The 23,261-nt window shown below is 48.3% G+C and overlaps 10 protein-coding genes across 10 annotated transcripts; 7 read left to right on the top strand and 3 right to left on the bottom strand.

Moving 5' to 3' along the window:
* The first annotated feature begins 434 nt into the window (after positions 1–434).
* On the top strand, positions 435–2,175 carry VE01_10244 (uncharacterized protein). The gene has a single exon (XM_018279647.2). It carries the CDS (start codon positions 1,175–1,177, stop codon positions 2,003–2,005), a length of 831 nt encoding a protein of 276 aa, XP_018125423.1. The 5' UTR covers positions 435–1,174; the 3' UTR covers positions 2,006–2,175.
* Positions 2,063–3,279, bottom strand: DPH5 (diphthine synthase). Its single transcript, XM_018279646.2, has 3 exons — positions 3,113–3,279; positions 2,931–3,055; positions 2,063–2,844 (listed from the first exon to the last, which is right to left on the bottom strand). Exons 1-3 carry the CDS (start codon positions 3,245–3,247, stop codon positions 2,238–2,240), a joined length of 867 nt encoding a protein of 288 aa, XP_018125418.1. The 5' UTR covers positions 3,248–3,279; the 3' UTR covers positions 2,063–2,237.
* Positions 3,280–3,445: 166 nt separating this feature from the next.
* Positions 3,446–4,309, top strand: VE01_10242 (uncharacterized protein; the record flags this gene model as incomplete). Its single annotated transcript, XM_018279645.2, has 2 exons — positions 3,446–3,897; positions 3,950–4,309. Exons 1-2 carry the CDS (start codon positions 3,550–3,552, stop codon positions 4,307–4,309), a joined length of 708 nt encoding a protein of 235 aa, XP_018125417.1. The 5' UTR covers positions 3,446–3,549.
* A 555-nt stretch (positions 4,310–4,864) lies between these two features.
* On the top strand, positions 4,865–6,394 carry VE01_10241 (uncharacterized protein; the record flags this gene model as incomplete). Its single annotated transcript, XM_018279644.1, has 2 exons — positions 4,865–5,361; positions 5,410–6,394. 2 exons carry the CDS (start codon positions 4,865–4,867, stop codon positions 6,392–6,394), a joined length of 1,482 nt encoding a protein of 493 aa, XP_018125420.1.
* A 510-nt stretch (positions 6,395–6,904) lies between these two features.
* VE01_10240 (uncharacterized protein) lies at positions 6,905–7,576 on the top strand (the record flags this gene model as incomplete). Its single annotated transcript, XM_018279643.1, has 2 exons — positions 6,905–7,047; positions 7,195–7,576. 2 exons carry the CDS (start codon positions 6,905–6,907, stop codon positions 7,574–7,576), a joined length of 525 nt encoding a protein of 174 aa, XP_018125419.1.
* Positions 7,577–9,480: 1,904 nt separating this feature from the next.
* On the bottom strand, positions 9,481–10,932 carry VE01_10239 (uncharacterized protein). Its single transcript, XM_018279642.2, has 3 exons — positions 10,714–10,932; positions 10,416–10,640; positions 9,481–10,357 (listed from the first exon to the last, which is right to left on the bottom strand). The coding sequence occupies exons 1-3, from the start codon at positions 10,835–10,837 to the stop codon at positions 9,615–9,617; spliced, it is 1,092 nt and encodes a 363-aa protein (XP_018125453.1). The 5' UTR covers positions 10,838–10,932; the 3' UTR covers positions 9,481–9,614.
* Positions 10,933–12,353: 1,421 nt separating this feature from the next.
* Positions 12,354–13,416, top strand: VE01_10238 (uncharacterized protein). Its single transcript, XM_018279641.2, has one exon. It carries the CDS (start codon positions 12,548–12,550, stop codon positions 13,289–13,291), a length of 744 nt encoding a protein of 247 aa, XP_018125454.1. The 5' UTR covers positions 12,354–12,547; the 3' UTR covers positions 13,292–13,416.
* Positions 13,417–13,599: 183 nt separating this feature from the next.
* Positions 13,600–15,049, top strand: VE01_10237 (uncharacterized protein). Its single transcript, XM_018279640.2, has one exon. The coding sequence runs from the start codon at positions 13,830–13,832 to the stop codon at positions 14,874–14,876; it is 1,047 nt and encodes a 348-aa protein (XP_018125448.1). The 5' UTR covers positions 13,600–13,829; the 3' UTR covers positions 14,877–15,049.
* Positions 15,050–16,854: 1,805 nt separating this feature from the next.
* GRE2_4 (methylglyoxal reductase (NADPH-dependent) gre2) lies at positions 16,855–18,347 on the bottom strand. Its single transcript, XM_018279639.2, has 2 exons — positions 18,131–18,347; positions 16,855–17,994 (listed from the first exon to the last, which is right to left on the bottom strand). Exon 2 carries the CDS (start codon positions 17,951–17,953, stop codon positions 16,898–16,900), a length of 1,056 nt encoding a protein of 351 aa, XP_018125449.1. The 5' UTR covers positions 17,954–17,994; positions 18,131–18,347; the 3' UTR covers positions 16,855–16,897.
* Positions 18,348–19,015: 668 nt separating this feature from the next.
* On the top strand, positions 19,016–21,638 carry VE01_10235 (uncharacterized protein; the record flags this gene model as incomplete). Its single annotated transcript, XM_018279638.1, has 4 exons — positions 19,016–19,377; positions 19,432–20,074; positions 20,122–20,858; positions 20,906–21,638. 4 exons carry the CDS (start codon positions 19,016–19,018, stop codon positions 21,636–21,638), a joined length of 2,475 nt encoding a protein of 824 aa, XP_018125427.1.
* Between the last annotated feature and the right edge of the window lie 1,623 nt (positions 21,639–23,261).

The raw sequence follows: 23,261 nt of genomic DNA, 5'->3' as shown, positions 1-23,261 counted from the left end.
GTACATGGGGCATGGGCAGGATTTGGCTATATGGCCAGGTATATGAGTAGTCAGGGCTCACAATATTTGCAAAAGATGATAATATTCCCAATATATGATATATTACTTGTTATATATTTTGATATTTTGTGAAAGTGCATGGCAGAATACATCGTCTCTCATACAACTTACTGCGTACACTCGAGTACACTTTATCGTTGTAATCGTTTGTTGATCAGCCAATCAACAGCCTTCTTAGACGAGGCTGTCAGAAATGGAGCGATACGTACTTTTCCATACAAAAAGATGCACCATCATTATCGATAATCATCACGTGACCATCCCTTATTTTTAACTTTAGTGGCCCTTGCGTCCCTTCTTCCTCCACCATCCCGCCCGCTGTCTACTAACAGCTTAGCGTCAATTCTTAGCGTCACGGCAGAACCCCCGACCGACTGCCATATTAGGTACCGCCCTTAGTACCCTATTGTTCCCTATTAGTCGACAATTACAAGGGACAATTATTGTCTGCTCTATCGAAATAAAACAAAACTCAGATATTTCACCTCCAGAGTTTTCTTCTTCTTGCGAGAATAACTACTAAAGAACCCTCGATTCTGAGCTCCTCACCAACAATTCCCTTCCTTTATAATTCCAACCCCACTCTTGCTGCACTCCCTGCACAGCTCTCCAACCAGAACTGAACTGCAGCTGCCAGCTCCAGCTGATCGGCGCCGTTGAGGGGATCTGCATACAATCCAAGACATCTTGTCAATTCACATTCCACCTCCCTGCAGCTCGAGCAACACAAATCTCACAGGGATCTCCCCCAACAGTCCAATCTCAACTGGCATATAAGCTCAATCGACCTCGCTGGGCACGCTGAAGCACGGATACGACAGGTGCTTTGTCCAGCCAGGCCTGCCTATTCCCACCGTCTCGTCGACGACCCCCTCATTCTTGCCCTGAATCACTTCCACTTCACCAATCCGCCCCGTCAGACCGCAACCAACGCACATATCTTCCTCTCGCACCTCTCATGCCTGCCTCTTCCCCCGCAGCACCCCGCGCACGTCTCTCCAACTAACGACATCCTCCCGCACCAAATCACGGCCCTCGCCCTTCTCCACAACCCGCGCCTCAGCCTCAATCCCCCGCACTAGCTCCACCACATCCACCCCGCCGATCCCCCGCCATGCCCACCTTCCTCATCCACGGCTTCCGGTGGTACCGCATCTCCATCCGCCAATACGTCGCGACCTACGACGTCGAAGAAGCAAGCCCCGACTGGATCGTCACCCCGGCCTCCTCCCACGCCCTCCTCAACTCCCTCTACTCCCTCCACGACTTCATCCCGCCCTGCCAGCAACCAACTTCCACCTCCCTCTCGTCGTCCTCAACTTCCACACTCACCCCTCCGCCTTCCCACTCACCTATCCGCGCAACAACCGCCCCTGCCCCGGCCCCGCGAGACACAAGTCTCTCACCACCACGCCCGCTCCTCCTCCCCCGCTCCGCTAACGGCGCTGCCGCCGCTTCACCACCCCCGCCTCTCTCACCCGCCGAACGCGCCTTCAACGCCTGGTCCCCCGTCAAACTGCTCGAGCAACACGATATCCTCAACCCCGCCATCTCAGAGCCCTACGCCTTCGTCGGCGACGCCCTAGTCCGCATCTCCCTCTCGGCAGACATCGGCGCCGAGATCGAAGCCTATGAATCTCGTCAAGGCTGTCGGAGGGAGGGCGCCTCAGTAGGGGAGTTGAGGAGGTTAGATAGGGAGGAGGGATGGATTGGGAAATTAGCGGGGCATTTGGAGCCGAAGGAACGGGTGGGCTGGTTTGTGGTCGTTTGTGGGGATGAGGAGAGGTCGTTTGGGAGGGGGGGTGGGGAGAGGGAGGAGAGGGAGGAGGTGATTGAGGCTGCTGTGGTGAGGAAGGAGAGGAGGGGGTTTAGGAGGTTTTTTGGGGGGAGGGAGAGGGAGGATGAGGGGGAGGTTAGGAGGATTAGTAAGTCCAGGAGGGGATGAGTGATGAGTGTTTGGGTATGTGAGTGTGCGGGTGGCTGTTCTGTTTGGTCTGGTTTTGGGGAGTTGAAAATGGTGTTTTGGGGTAATGGTTATTTATGTGTTACGAGAGGCGAAATGTGCAGAGGGATAGGATATCGAATACCACACCGCGTCAACCGAGTATTCCAAAGGTCTCTAAATCAGCTTCTCTCCTCTACTATATCTGTCTGCTTCACTCCACCCACTCATCCCCCTAAGTTCTCCCCTCATAATCCCTCTTCCAAACCTCATCCCACCTCCCCTTATCCAGCGCAAACTCCCTCACAAACACATGCTCCAACTCATGCGTCCTCCTCCCCAACAGTACCAAACTATGCAACGGTCCCCCCAACACCTCATCCGCTCCCTCCGCCAACTCCTTAAGCGTGCCACTAACAAACGTCTCCCCCTTCGCCCCCACCCTCGCCGCTCCCACCGCCAAACTCTCCGGCCCATACGCATTTTCCCCTCTAATCTCCTCACTCTCCAACATCTGCTCCGCGCACTGTCCAACCGTCATATACCTCGGCGGTTCATAAATTAGTCGTCCCCTCGCCATATTCTCCAAACTTTGTTCCTTAACCTTAATATCCAGCAAAACCAGCGTGTGCAGCCCAATAGTGCGGTTCTCTTTAACGCGATCGTAGAAGGAGGTGGGTTTCCAGGAATCGGTGAAGAACACCATGGACACGGTTTGGCCGTAGTTGTAGAGCTGCAGACCGGCGGCGCCGATGGCGGACATGATGGACGCGTTGGGGATGCAGGTTGTGGGGATGGAGAGCTCGCGGGCGCGGATGGTTAGGTCGGTGTGTGTTGTTGCTCTGGGGGGGGGGTTAGTAGCTAGCATTGAGAAAGTAGGGGAGCCCGGGGGTGCTTTGGTTGTGGAAAAAGGAGGGGAGGGAAGTACCCATATGGATCCCCGACAACGAGGAAGGCTACGTCCTCCGTCTCGGCGCCTTTGAGGATGGAGTCGCTGTCTGACTCGACCATCTCGCGGTCGGCAACTATAACAGGACGTCCATAATATTCCTCCTACATCCCATTAGCAAAACCTCCCAATATCCCACACACAGCACGGGGTAAACTTACCAAAACTTTCGTCTCCACCAGCAAAATCGCCGTATAATTCTCTAAATACACCCTCGCGGCCTTCCTCACAATCTCAAGCCCCTTGACGGTGATATCCGTCTCGTCTGATAGGCCGAGGCCAATGAGGTAGAGCATCTTTGCTGTGCGAGGTGTTTGGGGAGGGGAGGGAGGGGAGGGGAGGACCTTGAGGGGAGGGGAGGACCTTGAGGGGTTGGTTGGTGGGGTGGAGGGGCAGGAAATTTTGGGGGTGCAAACAGGACAAACACGATAAGGGTTTTTGATGGAGCTCTTATCGGGGGATACCTCGACATCGTCGCCACCTTCCCATCTCTACAATAAACAGACCCAACATCCCAACATCTCCTCCACTCGCCCCGAGCCAGCACCACTCTACTCATCCCTCCCTCACAAGCGGCAACCCCGCACGAACCACCACCATGACAGAACGCAAAGGCGCCTACGGCACCGCGGCCTCCGACACCGACTTCCGCAAAAAATACGACCGCGCCGAGTACGCCGAGAAAGCACGCGTCCGCGAAGCAGCCGAAAAGGAAGAAGGCAAGCTCCGCTACGAAGCCAAGCTCGCGGGGAAGAAATACTACGCCCCCCTCACAGGCGACGAGACGCTCACGGAGGCAAGAAAGAGCAGGTTGGATGTTTCGGGGAATGTGGGAAAGATTAGTCTGTTGCCGGCGGGGGCGGCGACGGGGAAGAGGGGGAGGGGTGCGGGGTTTTGGTGTGAGGCTTGTGATTTGACTTTTAAGGATAATTTGCAGTGGGTTGAGGTGAGTACTCTATCTTGGACTACGACGAAGGCGTTATGCTGATATTTTGTAGCATGAGAATAGTATGCAGCATCTCCGCGCGATCGGACAGACAGGCGAAGTCAAGCGCGCGAGCGCAGAGGATGTACACAAGCGCATCGAGCGGATCTGGACAAAGATGGAAGAAGAGCGCAAGGGAGACGTGAAAACACTCCGGGAACGGCTCGAGGGGCGCGCGGAGGAGGAAGAGAAAGTGAGGGAAGAACGGAGGAAGAAGAGGCAGGAGGCAGCGCAGAAGAAGAGGGAGGAGAGGGAAAAGGAGATTAAGGTCAAGTCGGAGTATGATGAGGATGTTAGGGTGGAGGGGGAGCATGATGTCGAGGATATGGCGGCGATGATGGGCTTTGGCGGGTTTGGGACGTCGAAGAAGTAGGGCTGAGGGAAAGGCTGATTTGAATACTTAGCGCTGGCGTTGGGGGGTTGTGATATAGGGAATTATAAATTACTCCTCGGAGAGAGAGAATTCGAATCTTGTATGCAAGGCTGGGGCTATGCATCTATGTGGTTGGTGGTATATTATCCCGGCCGAGCCACACGAGGCTGCATCTTCCATGTTGGAAGTGCCGACTTAGGCAGTCCTCAACTACTCTCAGCCGTCTTATCCTATTGCTTCAGTTTCACTTCCCCTCTTTATTGTTTTTTTAATACCCAATAGCGAGAACGAATGCGCGCGGGCTGTGCTTGGCCCGCAGAACGGCCATGCAATAGTGGGATGCAGATTCCAACAGGACCTCGGTGTAGGTGCAAGGCTGATTGGTGAATGCACTTGGTCAGATGCAATGCACCACACCAGCTGCAATCCGCGGTATACTACTTAAATCGTGATTGCTGAGCCTCCTATGGTGAGATAAAGGCGGGATGGGTAGCTGCCATTTGCACGGGTGGTTGGGAATTTCAAATCTCGGTTTAACAATATTATACAGATGCAATGGGCGTCGTAAGCGTCCTGGGCCCTGCTGGGAGTCTGGTGAGCCTGATCAATGCGACTGGAGCGCTTTCCAAAGAGTTGTACTGTCTTGCACGTGGGGTTAGAGCAGCTAGAAAGGATATCCGAAAGTTTGCTCGCAAGCTGTCTATGTTTTCGTGGTCTTCGAATGAGGCGTGTGCTTGCCTCCTCCGACATTATTCAAACGAGACTGGTCTGGACACGCTCTCAAATGCCAAGAAGAAACGGTTTTTAAAGCGTGCCGAAGAGTCCGCAAGGGAGATATTGAAGGATGTCGAAAATATTAGTCCGCGCATACTGGCAATGGAGCCTTCCGGAATCGAGCTCACTCTGATTTCGAAAATCAAGTGGTATCAAAGAAAGTCGGAAGTCCGCGACCTGACTTTCGAAATGAGTGCTTTGCAAACATCGCTTGCTCTCTTGATGACCACGGTGACTTATGAGGTACAAATACGGAACGGGGCAGATCCGGAGACCTTGTGAGTCTGGTATGCCTTAATGGGAACGATAAGCTGACATAATTAAAGGGCCATAACGATGGCACATATTACCAACTTTATTGAAGGAGCAGAAGTTATGGCTGCAAAGTTTGAGAAACTCTCAAATGCCCAGCGTGCAACAGACAAGACACTACAGCGCCTTGGCTTGCTAGTGGAGAATGTGATAAACGTTGCCGATAAGCAGTTAGATGATGCGAATGAAGCAAGGGAAGCTACTGGATTATATGAACCAGGCTGTTGGGTGTACAAAAAAGAACCGGCTCCAACCGCTCATGTGTTTACAAGCCCGAGGCGCCCAAGAATGAAGACTCGGGTCCAGAAAGAGCGCCCTGGCTCTCCTCAGCCGCCGTCACCTCCTAATGATACGATGCCTATCATCATTGCTACGGGTAGCCAAGGAAAAGGCAAAGAGCGACGAACGGACCATGGACCTCCAGAAGCTTCTTCCTCAAGAGGTATGCAAGAGTCCCTTGAGTCCAATAGGTTCGATTCGCATAATGCTGGCAACATTATAGTCTCTAAAGACGTTCGCTCAACACAGCCACCAAGCACTCGTTTTCCCGAAGGAGCGGACCTGAAATATTGCATTGCCCCAGGTGCTTCAGACGACTATGAAGAGGTCAATGGCAAAGTCTCTAAAGAAATGAGCAGAAATTCTAAATCTTTAAGTCGAACCATCACGGCTAGGGTATATGCTAACTTTAGCGTGAACGCCGTGTCCCGAGACTTCGTTGAGAAGTTGGGGCTGGAGATCACTGTCCTCTCCGACGAATTTTTCGTGGAAATGTTGTCTGATATTGGATCGACTCAGGCGCGAGTCAATGATACCGTTGGCGAAGTTACGTTTAAATGGCATACTCCTGCACATATTCTCGATGTCCCTTGCACGGTGTTCGAACAAGAGATTGTACCGGGCGTACCTCTCGCTTTGGGAAAACCCTATGTGCAACAGGTAGAAGAGGCAGGTGGAGTAGTCAGGGGAGAAAGCTCAAGAGCTGGTGCAGATTCGTAACTGGGGTGGCGGTTCGTTAAGTTATGGGCAGCGATGTGATTTTTGGTACTCTTGAATATAATTACTAAGGGAGCCATGTTATAATACTCCACATACACCAGCTGAATATGGAGTCAATTTACCGCATGGACATGAATATAATGCAGCATAAATCATCTATCGATATTAACATTTAAAACAAAACAAGGCCATACTACCGCATAAACAAAGCCATTGAAGAGATCGACAAACCCACAGTAACATATGAATGCTTCGGGGAAGCTCAAAATGCAATAGGGGATGCAGATTCCAACGGGACCTCGGCGTAGGCGCAAGGCTGATTGGCGAATGAATGCACTTCTTGCTTCTTCACACCATCAAACCCCTGCTCAGGCTACGGCCTTTCCCAGATGTACATTTAGTGACTCTGATGCGAGTCATGACGTTCCTTCCAGCTAAGATAGCAATATTCCCGTCGCTTTTTGATCCCCTAAGAGACGAGGCGTCCTTCTCGCGATCCCTATCTAGACAATGAACGGGGATATCTATGTCGTGCCCTATTTCCCCGACTTGGTGAAGCATATCATTGCTACTGGCAGTAGCCACTACGTCGGGTTCGTCAATGACTCAACAATCCTGAAGTACCCCCACTTCAAAGGGACTTCAGCTGCTCTGTGCGCTGAATCCAGAATCCTTCAACGGCTCTGAAAACACCCTCGTATCATCGAATTTAAGGGAGAGCATGACGGCGGCTTACTTCTGGAATATGCGCCAAACGGATCATTGGAAACGTATCTTCAAGAAACGCAAGTACCGATCAGAGAGAAGCTCCGAATCGCGAAGGAAACTGCTGAAGGTGTTGCCTATGCTCACCAGAGAAACGTTCTAATCTGCGACATCCATGCTCGGAATATCCTCCTGGACGCTGAGTTCCACATTAAGTTGTGCGACTTCCAGGGTCGGCTGCTAAGCCCCGATGGGGAAATCCTCATTTCTGGGGGAGCTTCAGAGAATGCAGAGTCGTTTATGCCTCGTTGTGACAAAGAGTTTGCGGACGTCAAGACAGATCTTTTCGCTCTTGGATCAACTATATATCATATCATAACCGGTCACCGGCCATTCCCACAATACGACACCATCGACGATGAAGCTAAGTTTGAGGTGAGGCAGGCTAGTAGGGGCGTAGGCTCATCATCACTGTAGGTAATAGGGGTTGGAACACGTACCATAGAGGGAACCGCAGATCAATAGCCGGCGCTCCCGTATTCTATAGTATTGTGCCCGCCCCTATGTCTGTCATGTGTCTACTATAAGAGTCTATGGTAGAGCTAGACCCCTCGCAACGGAAACGGCTAGAGCCAGAAGCGAAATCCATTCGATATCAAGCTCTAGAATATTCTGCTTCAAGAAAGTGGACGAGCTGTGCTCTGTGATTTCAAACCGTCTATGAGAGGAGCTGAGCCAGTGCGCCATAATAGGGGAACTCCCTAGTACATTCCTCTAGAATACATATTTGGCGGCTAACGAGGACGAGAAGGTGACGTTTAGGAGGGTTAGAAGATCGCAACAACATAACTCTTCATAATGCAGCCCACTAGAAAATGTTAGAATGGCTTCGCGAAGTTTAAAAGCTATGGATGCTCTAAAGAATCTTTCGCAATTCCGGTCCATACTTAAACCGAATCCTCGGAAATGCATCACAGCTGCACAACTAAATATTAAATTAGCTTAAATACTTTTAATATAACGTATTTCACAAGCGAGTCGGACACCCAAGCGGGTCGGACACTGAATTTCTCACCCAAAATCAAGAATTTTGCAAGGTAATAACTCAACAACAGCTTAATAATATATATTAAAATTATATTTCTAGCCTTTAATACTTGGTTAGATTCCTACATAATCATCTAGGAATAATCTATATAGTAATTCTTGAGATACTAAGTGTAAACGCTAATATAAGCGCCGAAATTTATACTAGGTCATTATATCTCAATATCTACAAGTCTAATTGCTCTAAAACTAGAAAAACAGAATCTATATGTATAGATAAATTTGAATACACATTTTTAGGAGATACTATTAAGTTGTTGTTGAGTTATTACCTTACAAAATTCTTGATTTTAGATGAGAAATTCAGTGTCCGACCCGCTTGGGTGTCCGACTCGCTTGTGAAATACGTTAGCCTTGTTTAATTAATTAAATAGCTAGAAGTATCCTACCCTCTTAATTAGAGGATTTAGCTTAAGTTAGTGTTACTATTAATTATTATAGTAGACTTAATGCATTTTAGTGTTTTTATAACTAGCTTACTTATATAACTAGCTTAGATGTAAAATACATTACTTCTATAAACACTAAATTATCACTTATTACTTATTAGCTCTCTACTAAGCAATATAGAGTTATATAGTAATATAGAGTTATATAGCTTAAATGCAGCTCTTAATTTAATGTTATAAGCTTAAAATGTGCTTAAATCTCTAATATGCAAATATATCTTATGACTTTAAGAACGAAAAATACACTCTTAGTTAAAGAGCTATAAGATACGTAAAGTGTTCTATCTATATGTAGAATAAACAAGCAAGGTAAAAGAGTAGCGTTAAAAGGAGTTATTATTATAAGTACATAAGAAATCTAGTTAGTAGTTTTATAGATTGAAAATGAGACATGGAAAAATAAGGGTAAAGGTTGAGCATAACAGGTTGATTAAGACAGTATTATCGAGGAAATTGAAGAGGACCTACTTATGGATGATTTGTCTAACTTAGAATTGGGTACGCTTAGTTGTATTATAGTAGATAATTGATTTGAAGTTGCGAAACTTAGTTCATTACGCCATAGTGATTCGTTACACCATTGCGAACGTTAACTTATCCTAGAAAACCGAAACCGGATCGGCACACGGGCAGATTTGATCCTCGCAGGGAATTTCAGCCGACATGACCAACTATGGAGAGGGGACGAAGTGTCCGCGGACCGGCAAGGGGAGGCAGATTCGAGTATTAAACTTGTGAGTGATCATGGGCTCCGTAGTCAGCTACAGCTCTAGCTACGAGATTCTAATCGGCTTAGTGCTAGCTTCCTTCAGAAAGCTAGTATCTCCCTCGATCACATGGCAACTGTCTGGGTCAACAGTAGCATATTTGAGCTCTATCACACCTATATCGAGATATATTGCTTCATAGCTTCCCGTGAACTACATCAACGTGCCAACATGGCATCTGGTATACACTCCTTACCCACTCGTCTCGCTAATTCTATATACATACTTGAATCCTCTTGCTTCGCCATTCTTTAACTTTTGCAGGCCTCTGGCCACCCCGTCCAAACCTCCTGGAATGACTTCATATGGATGGCCTTCAAACCTGCCTTTAGCCAGCAACCGTGACAGGTATCGTACGAAGAGATAAGCAAACTCGACGTCACCCTCAACGCTCTCTTTGTCGATGGGTTGTTTCGGCATGCCCGTTTTGTACGCACCATAATGTGCTGTGCCAACGTACGTATACTTGATCTCTACCCCAGCGGGAATCTCAGCATCGTCGTATTTGTTACCACCTGAGGTGACAGACATCTGGCTTCCTGACGAACTCAGCATTTGAGACAATGGAATCCAAGTTGCATTCGCACTAATAGCATCCAGAGCATGTTTCGCATCCAGTGGCCCTAGCGCTACCCTGACTGCAGCCTTCATGGAGTCTATGCCTTCACGGTAATCCACAAGAGTGTCTCCTTTAGCCGAGTCCAGAAGTGTGGTCACATAATTCTTGCTGCCACCGCAAATGGCGATAATAGGGTGAATATTCGCTATTTTCGCGAGTTTGATAGCAAAGGATCCTAGAGCAGAAGAGGCGCCATATATGATGAGAGGAACTGGTTCCATGCTCGATGTCCGTGGCGACCATGGAGGAGGCAGGCCCTGACGGCGGAAAAGCGACAAAGCCGCTGTCAAGGTAACGAGAGGGATAGTGGCAGCCTCTATGTATGGCATCGGATTAGAAACCATCCAATTTTATCTCAGCAGAACTTGTCTAACCTTCGAAACTTGTTCCTCTGGGGAGCTTAAACACAGTATGAGCAGGAGCTGTTGCATACTCGGCGTACGCTCCTCCAGGCATTAGCATAGGATGGAAAGCAGCAACGCGATCACCAATGCTGAATTCGCCCGTAGCTTCGACATTTTCACCGAGCGCGGAGATGGTGCCGGCAATGTCATCACCGCTGTTGACAGATAGACCTTGTGTTGTAATGTGGAGCCAGTCTGTGATTTTGGTGGCCGTCAGCTTTGTACCTCGCTTAATGAAATGGTAACCTAGAAACAAGATGGGATCTACCTTTAACATTGCTTCCCGCGACAATCACTTCTATAACGACCTCATCGGGGCCAGGACTAGGAACCGGTATATCATGGATCACTGTGTGCAGTGTGGGCCGAGGGTGAACAATGACTTCCTTCATGATTTAGACCGATCGTAGATAAAACTGACGGGTGTAAAGATAGTACCAAACACGTAATGCTCTTTTTATATTCTTCCTCTTTTAACAGGTGATAATGTCAGCGCTCCGGCAGTCCCATTGAAGGTGGTGTAACTTGATCATGTTAAGGCTGACGTAATGTGGTATAGTACTAGCTCTAACATCATGTGCCTATCTTTAGTACCTTATTGATTCTAGGCCCTACGTACAACGCCTCTTTAAAGTTAGTGTATGTGGGGTAGATGCTCCACCTCCTATTGAGAGTAAGCTACTATAGTTTAAAACATTTCAACGCTAGACCTAGGTTTCCATAAATGGCAAGTGTACTCCCTTTATAGAAAATGCACACTCTACCTAGGGCTAAATACGATAAATGGGCCCTTGTAAGCATAGGCCCCTATAAGCACGTGCTTAAGAGATGCAGGTTTAACGTCTAGACAACGCTAGTGCCTGCAAGTGGCGTCAGCTTATAAATTTGTACAACTTCCTAAAATAAAAGGTTGCATGAACCAGGGTATATAAGCTAAATATTAGAGTATCATTTTCGTACTATTAGCTCTTAATATTCATTTTCGCCCGTGAGCGTTATTAAAAGTGGTATGTCATCGTTTAGAGCCATGTTTTGATCTAAAGGAACTGCCGAGAACAGGCTATACATACATACTAAGGCTACTAGCCAACGTATTTCACAAGCGAGTGAACAACCAAAACACTGACATTGACTATTATACCCTCCTAATACAAAGTGTTGCGCTGGCTTATTTGTTGCGCTCGCATATTGTGGAGTTCTCACTCTGTGCCTGAAATGAGGGCTGCCAAATCGGGAGCTCTCAGTTGGGCAGGCGGGGTACGAATCACCGGAGCGAGCGGTCAGCTAACTGATATATCAAGGATGGCTTCAATCGAGTATGTATTGTCTGGAGAGCAAAATCCTGTGCCAGCGCCAGGATGTTGCACTCAGCGAGTAAACTAAGCCTAAATAGGGCTAACTTATATGAGAGAGTGCTAGTTATATGATAATATCGAACACGTGACATGAAGAACTTCAATTCCAACTGAGAGCTTGCTGGCGCCAAGACCAGAGCTCGCCCAACTAGACAGGAAAGCTTTAGGATTTCCTCTCTGAGAATAAGCCAGAGCAGAGTTTTCACAGTATATATAGTAGTTAGAATAGGTAGATTAATATATTATGCCATTCACTTTTGATCAATTAGGCCCTACTCTTGCTGATACCGGAATTACCATATCACTATTCTAAAGAACCTGCCAAGCGCAGCTTTACACATATAAGGATGCGTACGAGCTGTGCAGTGATACCTCACATGAGCGAAAAATGACCCATCAGCTTGCGTGCATCCTCAACGAGTTCTACGCAGGAGCCTATAGTGTGGCAACTCGTTATCACATAACAAAGCAAGGATTCTGCTAGCGCATATGCATGCCCATCCGTGATAATATGACCGGCTGCTACGGCATTTACGGTGGCTTCCGACACTTTCGCCTATGGTGCAGATCTTATTAATTATATATTGGTTTACCCACCCGGCTAGCCACCAAGTTAGTTATCTCCATCCTTACCTAATCCTCACTATATTTAAATCTTCTGACTACTATATCCAATCCAACTTCCAACTTCGATACAATCTCATCAAAATCTATAAATCTACACGGTCCATCCTTTGACACACTATCATGCCACTCAAATCCAACCGCAGTATAATCATTGTGGGGGCCGGCCCATTCATATCCCGCTCTCTCTGCCAATACCTTGCGAGCCAAAACTGGCGAATCGTCCTCATATCTCGCACCGAGCACAAACTCCAAACCTATGCCACCGAAACCGCAAACATCTATCCTTCGGCCCCTCAAGTGCTCACCCGTACGGCCGATGCATCAAGCCCCTCAAGACTCCTGTCAGCCCTCGATTGGGCGGCGTCTCAACTAGGAGGAAAAGTCGATGTCCTCTGCTATAATGCCGCTGTCATCGCAGAATCCGACCTTATGAGTCTTACTCCTGAAGCTTTCACAGCCGACTTTCAGATTGCCGCTATAGGGGTCCTGATTGCTGGTCAGTGGTTTTCCAAGCACGCGAACAAAGACTATATCTCAGGAGGGGAGTACCCGCTATTTCTCGTAACGGGAGGCATATTAGATAAGAATCCAATTCCGTCGTATTCGTCACTATCAGCAACAAAGTCTGCATCGCAGAATTTGACACAGCAGTTCTCGCAGGTTTTAATTAGAGAGTATAGTATTTTGGTGGGGCAACCTTTGGTGGTTCATCCTATAATTCCAAAAGAAGGAGGGGGGTGGCTCACCAAGTCGGATCCGGAGGTTATTGTGAGGGAAATTTTTCAGCCATTTTTAGAAGCCAGAGAGGCTATTGGGGAAAATGATGACGGGATCAGGGAATGGATTAGAGACCGTGTGTGGTAATATTGTTCTTTATAAAAGGTCGCCGAGGCGCTACTCCTGCTAGCTGGACAATTTGTGGAAACATTTGACCAATATAAAATGCAGACTAAACAATTTAAAATACTATGCAAGGTAGATCAAAAGACCCCGTTTCCATGTATTGCCAAGCTTGATACAGCGTGGCTAGATATATCCCAGATAGTACACCATGAAATTATCCTGCGATCGGAGGCGAATATTATCACCAAATTGGGTTAAGTTAAGCTATATTTTTTCCAGCTATCTACGGCGATTGTATCAGCCAAGTTTATGTAACTTATTCACAAACATTTTCATTTCAACTTCTGACGCTTACCAATTATGCCGATATCTCACTCTTAATAAGCGCAGGTGCTACTCGTTTATTTGCTTTATCTAGGGAGCAAACAAAATCAGAATCGTCGTTTTGCACCTTCCATACTAGGATTTTTTTATAGAGGTCGACAAAGCATATCACTGCTCAACCATCTTTGATCGTCCCTCGCCCTCATAGGCCTTTCGCCAGCCGCGATTGTCCAGAATGCCATCTTCAATCTACACTCATTACCCCTGGACCTCTCGGCCTCTGATCGCGAATGCGCCAATGGCCGGCTTTGCCGGATCTCGTCTCGCCACAGCTGTGACAATAGCAGGAGGACTAGGTTTTATTGGCGCCGCGGTCGATATGGGGATATTATCTACGCAACTTGAGGAGGCCACATCCGTCCTAGCCGGCTCGCATATCAGCACCACAGGACCGACCCTACCCATTGGCGTCGGGTTCCTGATCTTCGCAGCCAAGGTCGAGGATGCAGCAGCCGTTGTGGCGCACCACCGTCCCGCCACCATCCTGCTCTCGTGCCCGCCAGAGCCGCAGGACTTTGCCTTCTGGATAAAAGCAATGCATGCCGCGTCCCCAGAATCACGTATCTGGATCCAGATCGCGGGTGTTGCTGCTGCGGTAGAAGTAGCTCAGCTCTGTTCTCCCGACGTCTTGGTCTTGCAAGCCGCGGATGCAGGTGGGCACGGTGGCTCACCTGGTGCAGGGCTTGTGAGCCTAGTGCCCGAAACACGTGACGCCTTGGATACGGCTGGGTTCCCGAACATTCCCATTCTTGGCGCCGGAGGCATCAGCGAGGGAAGGGGAGTGGCCGCAGCGCTGGCATGTGGCGCAGAGGGCGTGTTGTTGGGAACGGTATTCCTGGCTAGTCGAGAAGTGGATCTTTCATCTAAGGAGTATCAGCAGGCGGTCCTTGAGGCTGCGGATGGTGGCATAAGCACAGTTCGTGCCACTATCTTCGACGAGTTGCTAGGTAAGAGTATCTGGCCTGCTGGCTATGATGGCCGAGCTCTGGCGAACTCAAGTTATAATGATTATCTAGATGGCGTGGGAATAGAGGAGTTGAGGAGGAGGCATGCAGACGCGGTCACTGGTCTAGATAAGGGCTTTGGAGGCGAGCGGCGAGCGGCTATTTGGGCAGGTTCTGGAGTTGGCCTGTTGAAGGAGGTGAAGGCGGCTGGGGATATTGTTCGAGAGCTGAGGGAAGGGTGTAAGGTGGCTTTAGATAGGGCATATTCAAGGCTGTAAGTTACTACAAGGTAGTAGGCAATGATGCAGTGAGATAGCGATTCTATGAAGATACATCAAGGCTCCCTAGTTTCCCGTATTGAGCAGAGATACAACATATACGGCGTAAGACTCACGATTCCCACGCATGCAGATTGCCTTATTAATATAAATCAACCTAGTCTCGGCTTGCGGATATGATAAAAGGGCCGTTCGAGAGCGAAATGGTTAAATTCTCACTCTTTGCCTGGTGATAAGAGCCGTGGCGCCATGGCTGCCACCAGCGATCACCACACCCCGGTCAGGATAGCGAGCCTTGGCACTCCTACTCTGTGACTAGCTCGGATTTTCCACCGAGATCAGCATCGTCGATCTATTTGAGTTTGAGAGTCAGCAACGTCAGCACCAAGCAAGCCAGGCACATACACAGGTGGAGATATACATGATTTAGAACGGCACTTAGAAGTCCCTTGTGTGTCATCCGAGGGTTCCTACGGCCGAGGCGTTAGCATTCAATGAGCTAGTGTTAGCAAGATATAGCCGCAAAGGTTCGAGAGGATTGGATGAACATGGTTAGAGGAATGAGGCCCGGGAATGGGAAATTAGGTAAATTTGTGCCGTATTCACGGTTTACTCATTAACAACAATTCTGCCTATAAGAAACCCATTTCCACGTCTGGCTGACTCTGGCGGGCGTGTGGGGTCGGACATGGGCTTCCGCGATGTGTATCGAATCAAATTTTGATGACCGCAACCTATCTGATGTGCGCTCAAAATCACCCACGCCTTTATCAAGGTCGAGCTGACTTACTATGACAGTTGGTTCCCATTGCTCAAGAACGCGACTCTCTCGTGGACATGATATGTCACTGAACCTTCCTCAACTCAATTAAACCGAATTGTTGCCGCTTACTTGTTTAATAGATTAGATCCAAATTTCGAGATCTGACTGTGGGTTGTCTCCTTGAGTGCTCCAGATGTGATGCTTATCATTTGTTAAGAATGCGTGGAATAAAATTGCGTTCCTCATCAGGGATATCAAGGCATTGGCTGCGTTCTACAAATCTTAAATCCGTCACATCATAATCCCCCATCCCACTGTTTTACCTAGCTAATATTGTTGGACGATTGACCGTGCGCTTTGAGCACAGGCGGAATGGGCTGTAATCGTACAGTATATAACACATTATATAGTATAGTAGACTCAATTGAACTAACTAATTACCTACTGCCTACGTAGAGCCTTATATAGGCCTGCCCGAGCTCCTATTGAGCGCCGAGCTTCGGGGGGGCTCGTCAGCTCTTCGGGGTGATCGCCCCTATTACTCTGGGGCTGCCAACCCCTTTGGCCTACTGGTTTAGCTACTCTACTCTGATTCCAGTTTTCCAGTTCCTAGTGCTGAAGGCTCTTCAATTGGCTCCAGTTTATGGCAGCTGCATCACTCGCCGATCACATGACTTCCCAATCGGGAAGTCGGCAGAGGCGGCCAATTGACAACAAATATGCAGTGTAGCTGAAATAGTTCGCCAGCTTCACTGAAGTAATCCACAGAAAAGGGAGCAAGCGTCTAGGGACATCCGTAATCCGGTTGCGAAAGTTGACGGATTGAGCACCGACGTGCGAGATCGGTGGATGATGGAGTTGGACCACGAAGCTGCCATCGCATACGGCAGTCGCCACCCATTCACGGATCCCTATAACAGATTCACGAATGCGAATGCAACCCAGTCCTATAGATATAGCGGGAATAGCATCGGTTTTTACTACCTGCCTGACGTTCTCGATGTAACAATTCGCTGCTCCTCAGCAATCATCACAGGGCTATGAGCTGACTATTTTATTAGAGCCTCCGTGACGCATTGCAACTGAGCGGTAACCTAAGAACTGCCACAAACCTTTTCGTCTTATAGGTAGCATAGGGGCCACTTTAGAGCTCATGCCTATAAAACAGTATTATTTCTTACGGTTGGCATAGGATACGTCATCTAATACCCTGTATGTAACCTATAAATTATATTTAAATTCAAGTTGGTATAACTATTCAGGCCGCACTCTTCGCCTCAAGATCCAACAGCTGCCTAGCCAAACCGACAAAAGTCTCCTCTCTGCTCCTAAACTTCAACCCCAATACCTTCTGCGCCCTCTCACTGCTGCAGGAATATGCGTTCTTTGCCAATGGGTTTCCACCAGGAAGACCCTTTGGCGTCCTTGCCCGAAGCTCAGGGATATTCTCGCGCAACGCGTCGCTGATGTCCTGACTGGAAGCCCGCCCACCGCAGATGATCATGCGGGTGTTTGACGCAGCGGGAGTTGTAGCAGCGAGACAGTGCGCGTCTGCTAGATCTCTTACATCAACATAAGATGGCATACCATTTGGTGGAAGCTCGTCATCAGCCTTTGCTTCAATGAAGAGGGTATATATCCTTGCTGTGCTCTCATTAAGTTCCTTTGGGCTTGGAACAGAATGTCTGATTGGGCCATACACCATGGGGGGGTTCAGTACGACGAGATCGAAGTTAGGCTTCTCTGTCTCCAGAAAGTCCCATGCTGCTTTCTCAGCGAACGTCTTACTCGCGCGATATGCCACGTTCAGGGTGCCCGCCATTGCCGTCTCCCAGGAATCAGGATTCCAGTCGTCTTCGGTATACTTCTTGGATTCTGCAGTTGCGGGTTTGGCAGTCTCGCTTGAATGATCAACAACTGCTGCACAGCTTCCAGTGATGATTACCCTCGTGACGCTTGGGGCAAGTGCCTTCACAGCCTTGAGGATCTCCTTTGTCCCATTCAACGCAGGGACCAAGAACTCGCTATTGTCGTTGACAATGCGGTACAAGAAGGGCGAGGCAGCGTGGATGACGGTGTCAAATGGCGGAGTGGACATCACTGCCTTTTCATACGCCCCTGGAGCGGTGATGTTTGGCACCAGAGCGAAGTCGAGTTGAGAATTGCTGTAGTCGGGAAAGTCTTTGCGCATTTGATCAAGTTTGGCCTGGGAGCGCACAACGCTTCGTACTGAGAAACCCTTTGAGAGGAGAACGGAGAGGATGTGGCTGCCAATAAAGCCATTGGCGCCTGTGAGCAGGACGCGCTGAACCATTTCTGTTGTATCTTGGTGGGTTTTATGATAAGGATGAGACGCTATAAGAGTCAATGAAAGTTAATTAGTCGTTTGTTAAAGCAGATGAGTTTGAATTTAGCTGTGTAAAGTAGAATGTCGACCCTGGATAGGTGGGAACGCACACTTATATTGAAAAGAGTTTAGGAGGCCACTTACGTCAGGATTTCCTAACCACAGTGCTGCTTTTTGGTCTCCTCCGTGCCTCCGGCATCTGCAATGTCTGTGTATGAAGCAGAAGCACTTATTTGCGGCTGTCGTCCACTATTCCTTTCTCCACCAATGGAAGGCAGCTTCCAAATGCACAACTCTCAGAATATCTCACACGATACAAGCTTGTATACTCGATACAAGCTCCTAATGAAGGGCCTTCTCGGCGCACAGACAATGTACAGTCACGGTCGACTCGCAGTGGGGCGACACAGCTACCAGTCAGAGCGATAGCCGGCCAAAATCCTAGCATGGTAGCATCTCCAATTTTCAGGGATTGTGTTTCTACTCCACCGTCTGACAAAAGCCACATTGATGTCGCCCCACAAATGGCTCCAATTTTAGAGCCGACGGTTAGCACCCTGGCGGCATCGTCGCATCCTACTTGTATGTATTTCGTTCGGGTGGATGTATAAGATTAGTACTTAGAGAGATAGCTTTCTTGTACGTCACAGCAGTTTATTGCATTTCGCGCCAGTACAAAGTACGCTTTCCATAAAAGGGAGTACACTTGCCATAAATGGAAACTCGGGTAATGTAGAGTTACCATCCACCTAATAGGATATATCTGTAGCTTATAGTAATTGCACAAAACACGAAGGCCGTAAAATTGTAGTTTTCCTGAGGATACATCGACACCTACCCATCAACCGTGTCGCAAAGAATTATTTCGTAACTTAGTCCATATTCTCAATATCGGTTAATTGAGCATCGTCTCAGTTGGGTTTGACTATACTATTTTCGTTTTGTTTTCAATCCAAAGAGTGTTCACATTTCCAACAAAGCAGTGAATCTGTGTCCAAGTTTGTTATTTGATATAGTAATTTCCCCACCATGGCTTCCGTTAGATGCATAGCCGAGGATAACATGTTAACCTCTAGAACTATCTCTTCAACTCAGGGAAAGAAGGACCGCCTGCGGGTGATTATCGCTGGAGGCTCTGTTGCTGGCCTGACGCTGGCGCACGCTCTTCACCATAGTAATATCGACTACGTTGTTCTCGAGGCGCGTGATGAGATTGCACCCCAAGTGGGCGCATCAATCGCCATTCTTCCCAATGGTGCGAGAATCCTCGATCAGCTGGGCATATTCGATGACATACTTGCCATGGTAGAGCCGCTAGAGAATGGACTGAGCTGGACTGGCGACGGAAAACTGGTTGTGGATAGCAACTCGCCTCTTCTGACTAGAGTTAGGTGCGTTTGGATAGGAAGTATAACACAATATAACATGCTGATATTATAACTCAGAACGGGATACCCCGTCGCATTCTTACAGCGCCGCGATCTGCTGAAGGTTCTCTATAAGCACATCCCGGACAAGTCCAAGGTTCACACCTTAAAGCGGGTATGCAAAGTGGACCACAACGACTCCGGCGTTGTCGTACACTGCCAAGATGGAACGAACTACCAGGGAGATATCATTGTTGGCGCGGATGGAATACACAGTGCAGTGAGAACTTTGATGCAGCAGCATATCGAGATAACAAGCCCTGGCGCCACAATGAACGACAAAAACAGTATCTCTGCGGAATATAATTGCATTTTTGGGCTTGGAGACTCCGTTGAAGGAGTTGTCCACCCAGGAGATTCGCATAGGTCTTACTCCAAGGGCCATTCAACCCTCTCCTTCATTGGGAAAGGTGGAATTGTATACTTCTTTTTGTTTTCAAAGATGGACAAAAGATATCACGGCAAGGATATACCACGGTACACAAAGGCCGACATAGAAGAAGCTGTAAGGCCATTCTTTAACATCTACATGACTGACACAATCACATTTAAAATGGTGTGGGAGAAGCGGACATTCGCAAGCATGAGCTGCGTTGAAGAATCTACGAATGAGCACTGGACCTCAGATAGATTTGTGTGTTTGGGGGATTCTATACACAAGGTAGGCTGATTTCAAAGCTCAAGTTTCACCAAACTAATCCGAAACAGATGACACCCAACTTGGGGGCTGGAGGCAATGCGGCAGTTGAGAGTGCAGCAGCACTGGCTAACAGCATGTCAAGACTCGGTCCAAATCCTTCGTTGGATGAGGTTCGAAAGGTGCTGAAAGAATTTTACCAGAAGCGACACGAACGTGCAAACGCCATCTGTAAATCAGCCAATGACTTAACCCGAATCGAAGCATTAGCAACTCTGCCGCATAATATTTTTGCGCTTCACCTTATACCGACTTTGGGTGATTTCCTCGCTGATATTACATGTGATTCGATGGTTGGAGCAGAAATTCTAGAGCGCCTGCCCCATCCGCCAAAGTCCCTTACAGCGACAATGCCCTGGAATCCCGAGATGGGTGTCGGAAAGCACGAAAGCAAATTGATCCGAGCACTATATGCTCTTCCCCTTCTTGCCATCTTCTATGGTTGCGGAAAGACAATGGGCCCGGCTTTAGAAAATGCCCTTCCAATACTTGAGAGTGCGCTCACAACGGGAGAGATCGCTCTCGGCGGTGGGAAAGTGGCGTCTTTGGTCACCAGCTATTTCAGAATCAAGAGTATTGATGACCTCATTGGTATCTATGTTGCAGCTTTCACTCCATCGATTGGGGGACAAGACCCTGCCAGCCGGATGCAGATGATATCACTCCTGGGGGACCTCATCCCAATCCAATCTATATTCATGATTGAGTCGATTAGACGTGGCAACTTTCTCACGGCCTCTAACCTATTGTAAGTAAACATATCTCGTAAAAAAAACCATCACTTACCAAGGATAGGCCAACGATTTTTGGAATTCTTTACCAACTCAAAGGAATCGGCTACGTTGCGCCAATCTACTTCTTCCTCCACTACGTCCAGTCCCCGCTCGAGAACTATCATGCAGCGGACAACAGACTCACCCAGATGGGCCCTGTCAAAACGATCATTCCCACAATCCTCCTGTCATATGTCCTCCCAACCATCGGAATGTTTGCAGCCACAACTCTTTTCACCCGCCAATGGATCAACGGCATATTCTGGCAGCCATTTCCAATTTACGCTTCCATCCTCCAACACGTCCTCAGCAGGTTCGTCAAGGACACCACTGACGAAGATCGCATCAACAACCCTGAAGCAGATATGCCACACCTCCGCCGAATTTATCGTTTTGCCGGAATAGCCGCCGCTTGTGCGTTCTTATACGTCCGCCTTAGGTCCCCAGTTCCAGCAACGGAAGTTTTCTTCAGCGGTATCAGGAATCCATCAGCTGCCGTGTCCGTCATGCAAAGTCTTGCGAAGACCTTCAGGTACGATCAGATCTGTGCATCTAGTGCGGGGGCTATCTGGACGATGCTGAGCTTCCGCGACCTTAAAAGGGCCGGGAAACTGTCGGCCGGCTGGGGGAGGATTGTTGGAACTTTTGCTGGGCTGACGGCTGTCGTTGGCCCGGGAGCTGCGATGACGGCTATGTGGGCGTGGAGAGAGGAAACTTTGGCCAGCAGAAAGGTCCCGGCGGTCAAGGAAGATTGATGATCAATGATAGTTGAGCGAATGTAACGCGTTAGACTTAGCATCTACTTGGCTTTTTGCTGGATGTATTCATATTCAGGGTCCCATGTTGATTTCGTGTTTAGAATGACGCCGTGGCAGAAGAGAGGCTTGAGGCAGCCTGGGGATAAGAGAGAGCTTGAGCGAAGATACGACCTCACGTGATGTCGAGACTGGACCTGCACAAGATCCTATCGATTCAAGTGGAGGGGGAGGGATTACATGAACGGTGCAAATTAAAATTTGCGTAACAAACTGAGAACAAAGATAACACTCGAGAGCTTTTGAAATTGTGGTAGCAGTGGTAGTAGTGGCCTCTATGTATCTTTACATACAATTTACTATGTAAATGTGCTTACTTTCTTTTGTCGTGAGGCGACGCACTTGCTTCCTCCGACTGTGAGTGAAGCGAACAGGCGGATCCGTGGATATGCTGTACCCGGTATGGGATGCAGCGCAACCTACGCGCAGAGCACAGCTAGCAGACCCCGCAGCGGAATGGTCGTCCCTCAGCCGTAGCGAGGCGAGCTCAGACCGCTCCCATATCGTAATCATCGCGATGAAAACTGAAAGAGTGATGCGGATAGAGAGACGGTGCAGAGCCTGGCCCTTTGAGTCGCCTGGATCTATCAGCACGAGGCTGCGGGCCAGCTTTAACCGCCTCCTGATTCTTCGACAGCCCCTTCTCGCCTCATCTCTAGCTAGGTTACCGATTTGGAACGTCTAGCTAGAGATCACTAAAGAGTTGCATTATGTTAGGCTGACGCAATGCGGTATAGTATTAGCTCTAACATTATGTGCCTATTCTTTAAGTACCTTATCGATTCTAGACCCTACGTACAACGCCTCTTTAAAGTTAGTGTACATAAGATAGATGCCCTAACTACTATGCAGAGTAATCTACTATAGTTTAAAACATTTTAACGGTAGACCTAGGTTTCTATAAATGGCAAGTGTACTCCCTTTATAGAAAGTGTACACTCTACCTAGGGCTAAGTACGATTAATGGGCCCCTATAAGCACGTGCTTAAGAGATACGGGTTTAAGAGATATGGGTTTAAGAGATATGGGTTTAACGTCTAAAGCTACACAGCGACGACACTAGTGCCTACAAGTGGGCGTAAGCTTACAAATTTGTACAACTTCCTAAAATAAAAGGTTGCATGAACTGGGGTATTTTCGCCCATAAGCGTAATTTAATTGGCTAGCTATAACGTATTTCCCGTACGAGTGGCCCACCCGAACGAGTGGCCCACCAAAACACCAAAATTGACTATTACTGCCTACTACTACACCACCACCCTACATAATAACCCTTATTCGATCGTAATTGAATCCTTGGGCCTCTCGCACGTACGGGAGTTATGGCCCATAATACCACATAAGCCGCAGCGCTTCTGTCGGCCTATAGAACCCACCTGCTGAGTAGTCCTACTTGCCACCTCCGTACGGACTTGAGCATCAACCTCAGCACTTTGAAGGATATCCTCTGCATCTCGTACGGAGAGGGTTCCCCCTTGCATTATACGCCTCTTACGCTTCCTTTCCCTCCTCTTTTTCTGTTCATTTGCTGCTTGTAGAGCCTTAACTTCTGCCTTAAGTAGA

The sequence above is a fragment of the Pseudogymnoascus verrucosus genome, assembly GCF_001662655.1.
Source record: "Pseudogymnoascus verrucosus strain UAMH 10579 unplaced genomic scaffold scaffold_77, whole genome shotgun sequence".
NCBI lineage: Eukaryota > Fungi > Ascomycota > Leotiomycetes > Thelebolales > Thelebolaceae > Pseudogymnoascus > Pseudogymnoascus verrucosus.
The sequence above is the reverse complement of the archived record's forward strand: the minus strand, read 5'-3'. Positions and strand labels throughout refer to the sequence as shown.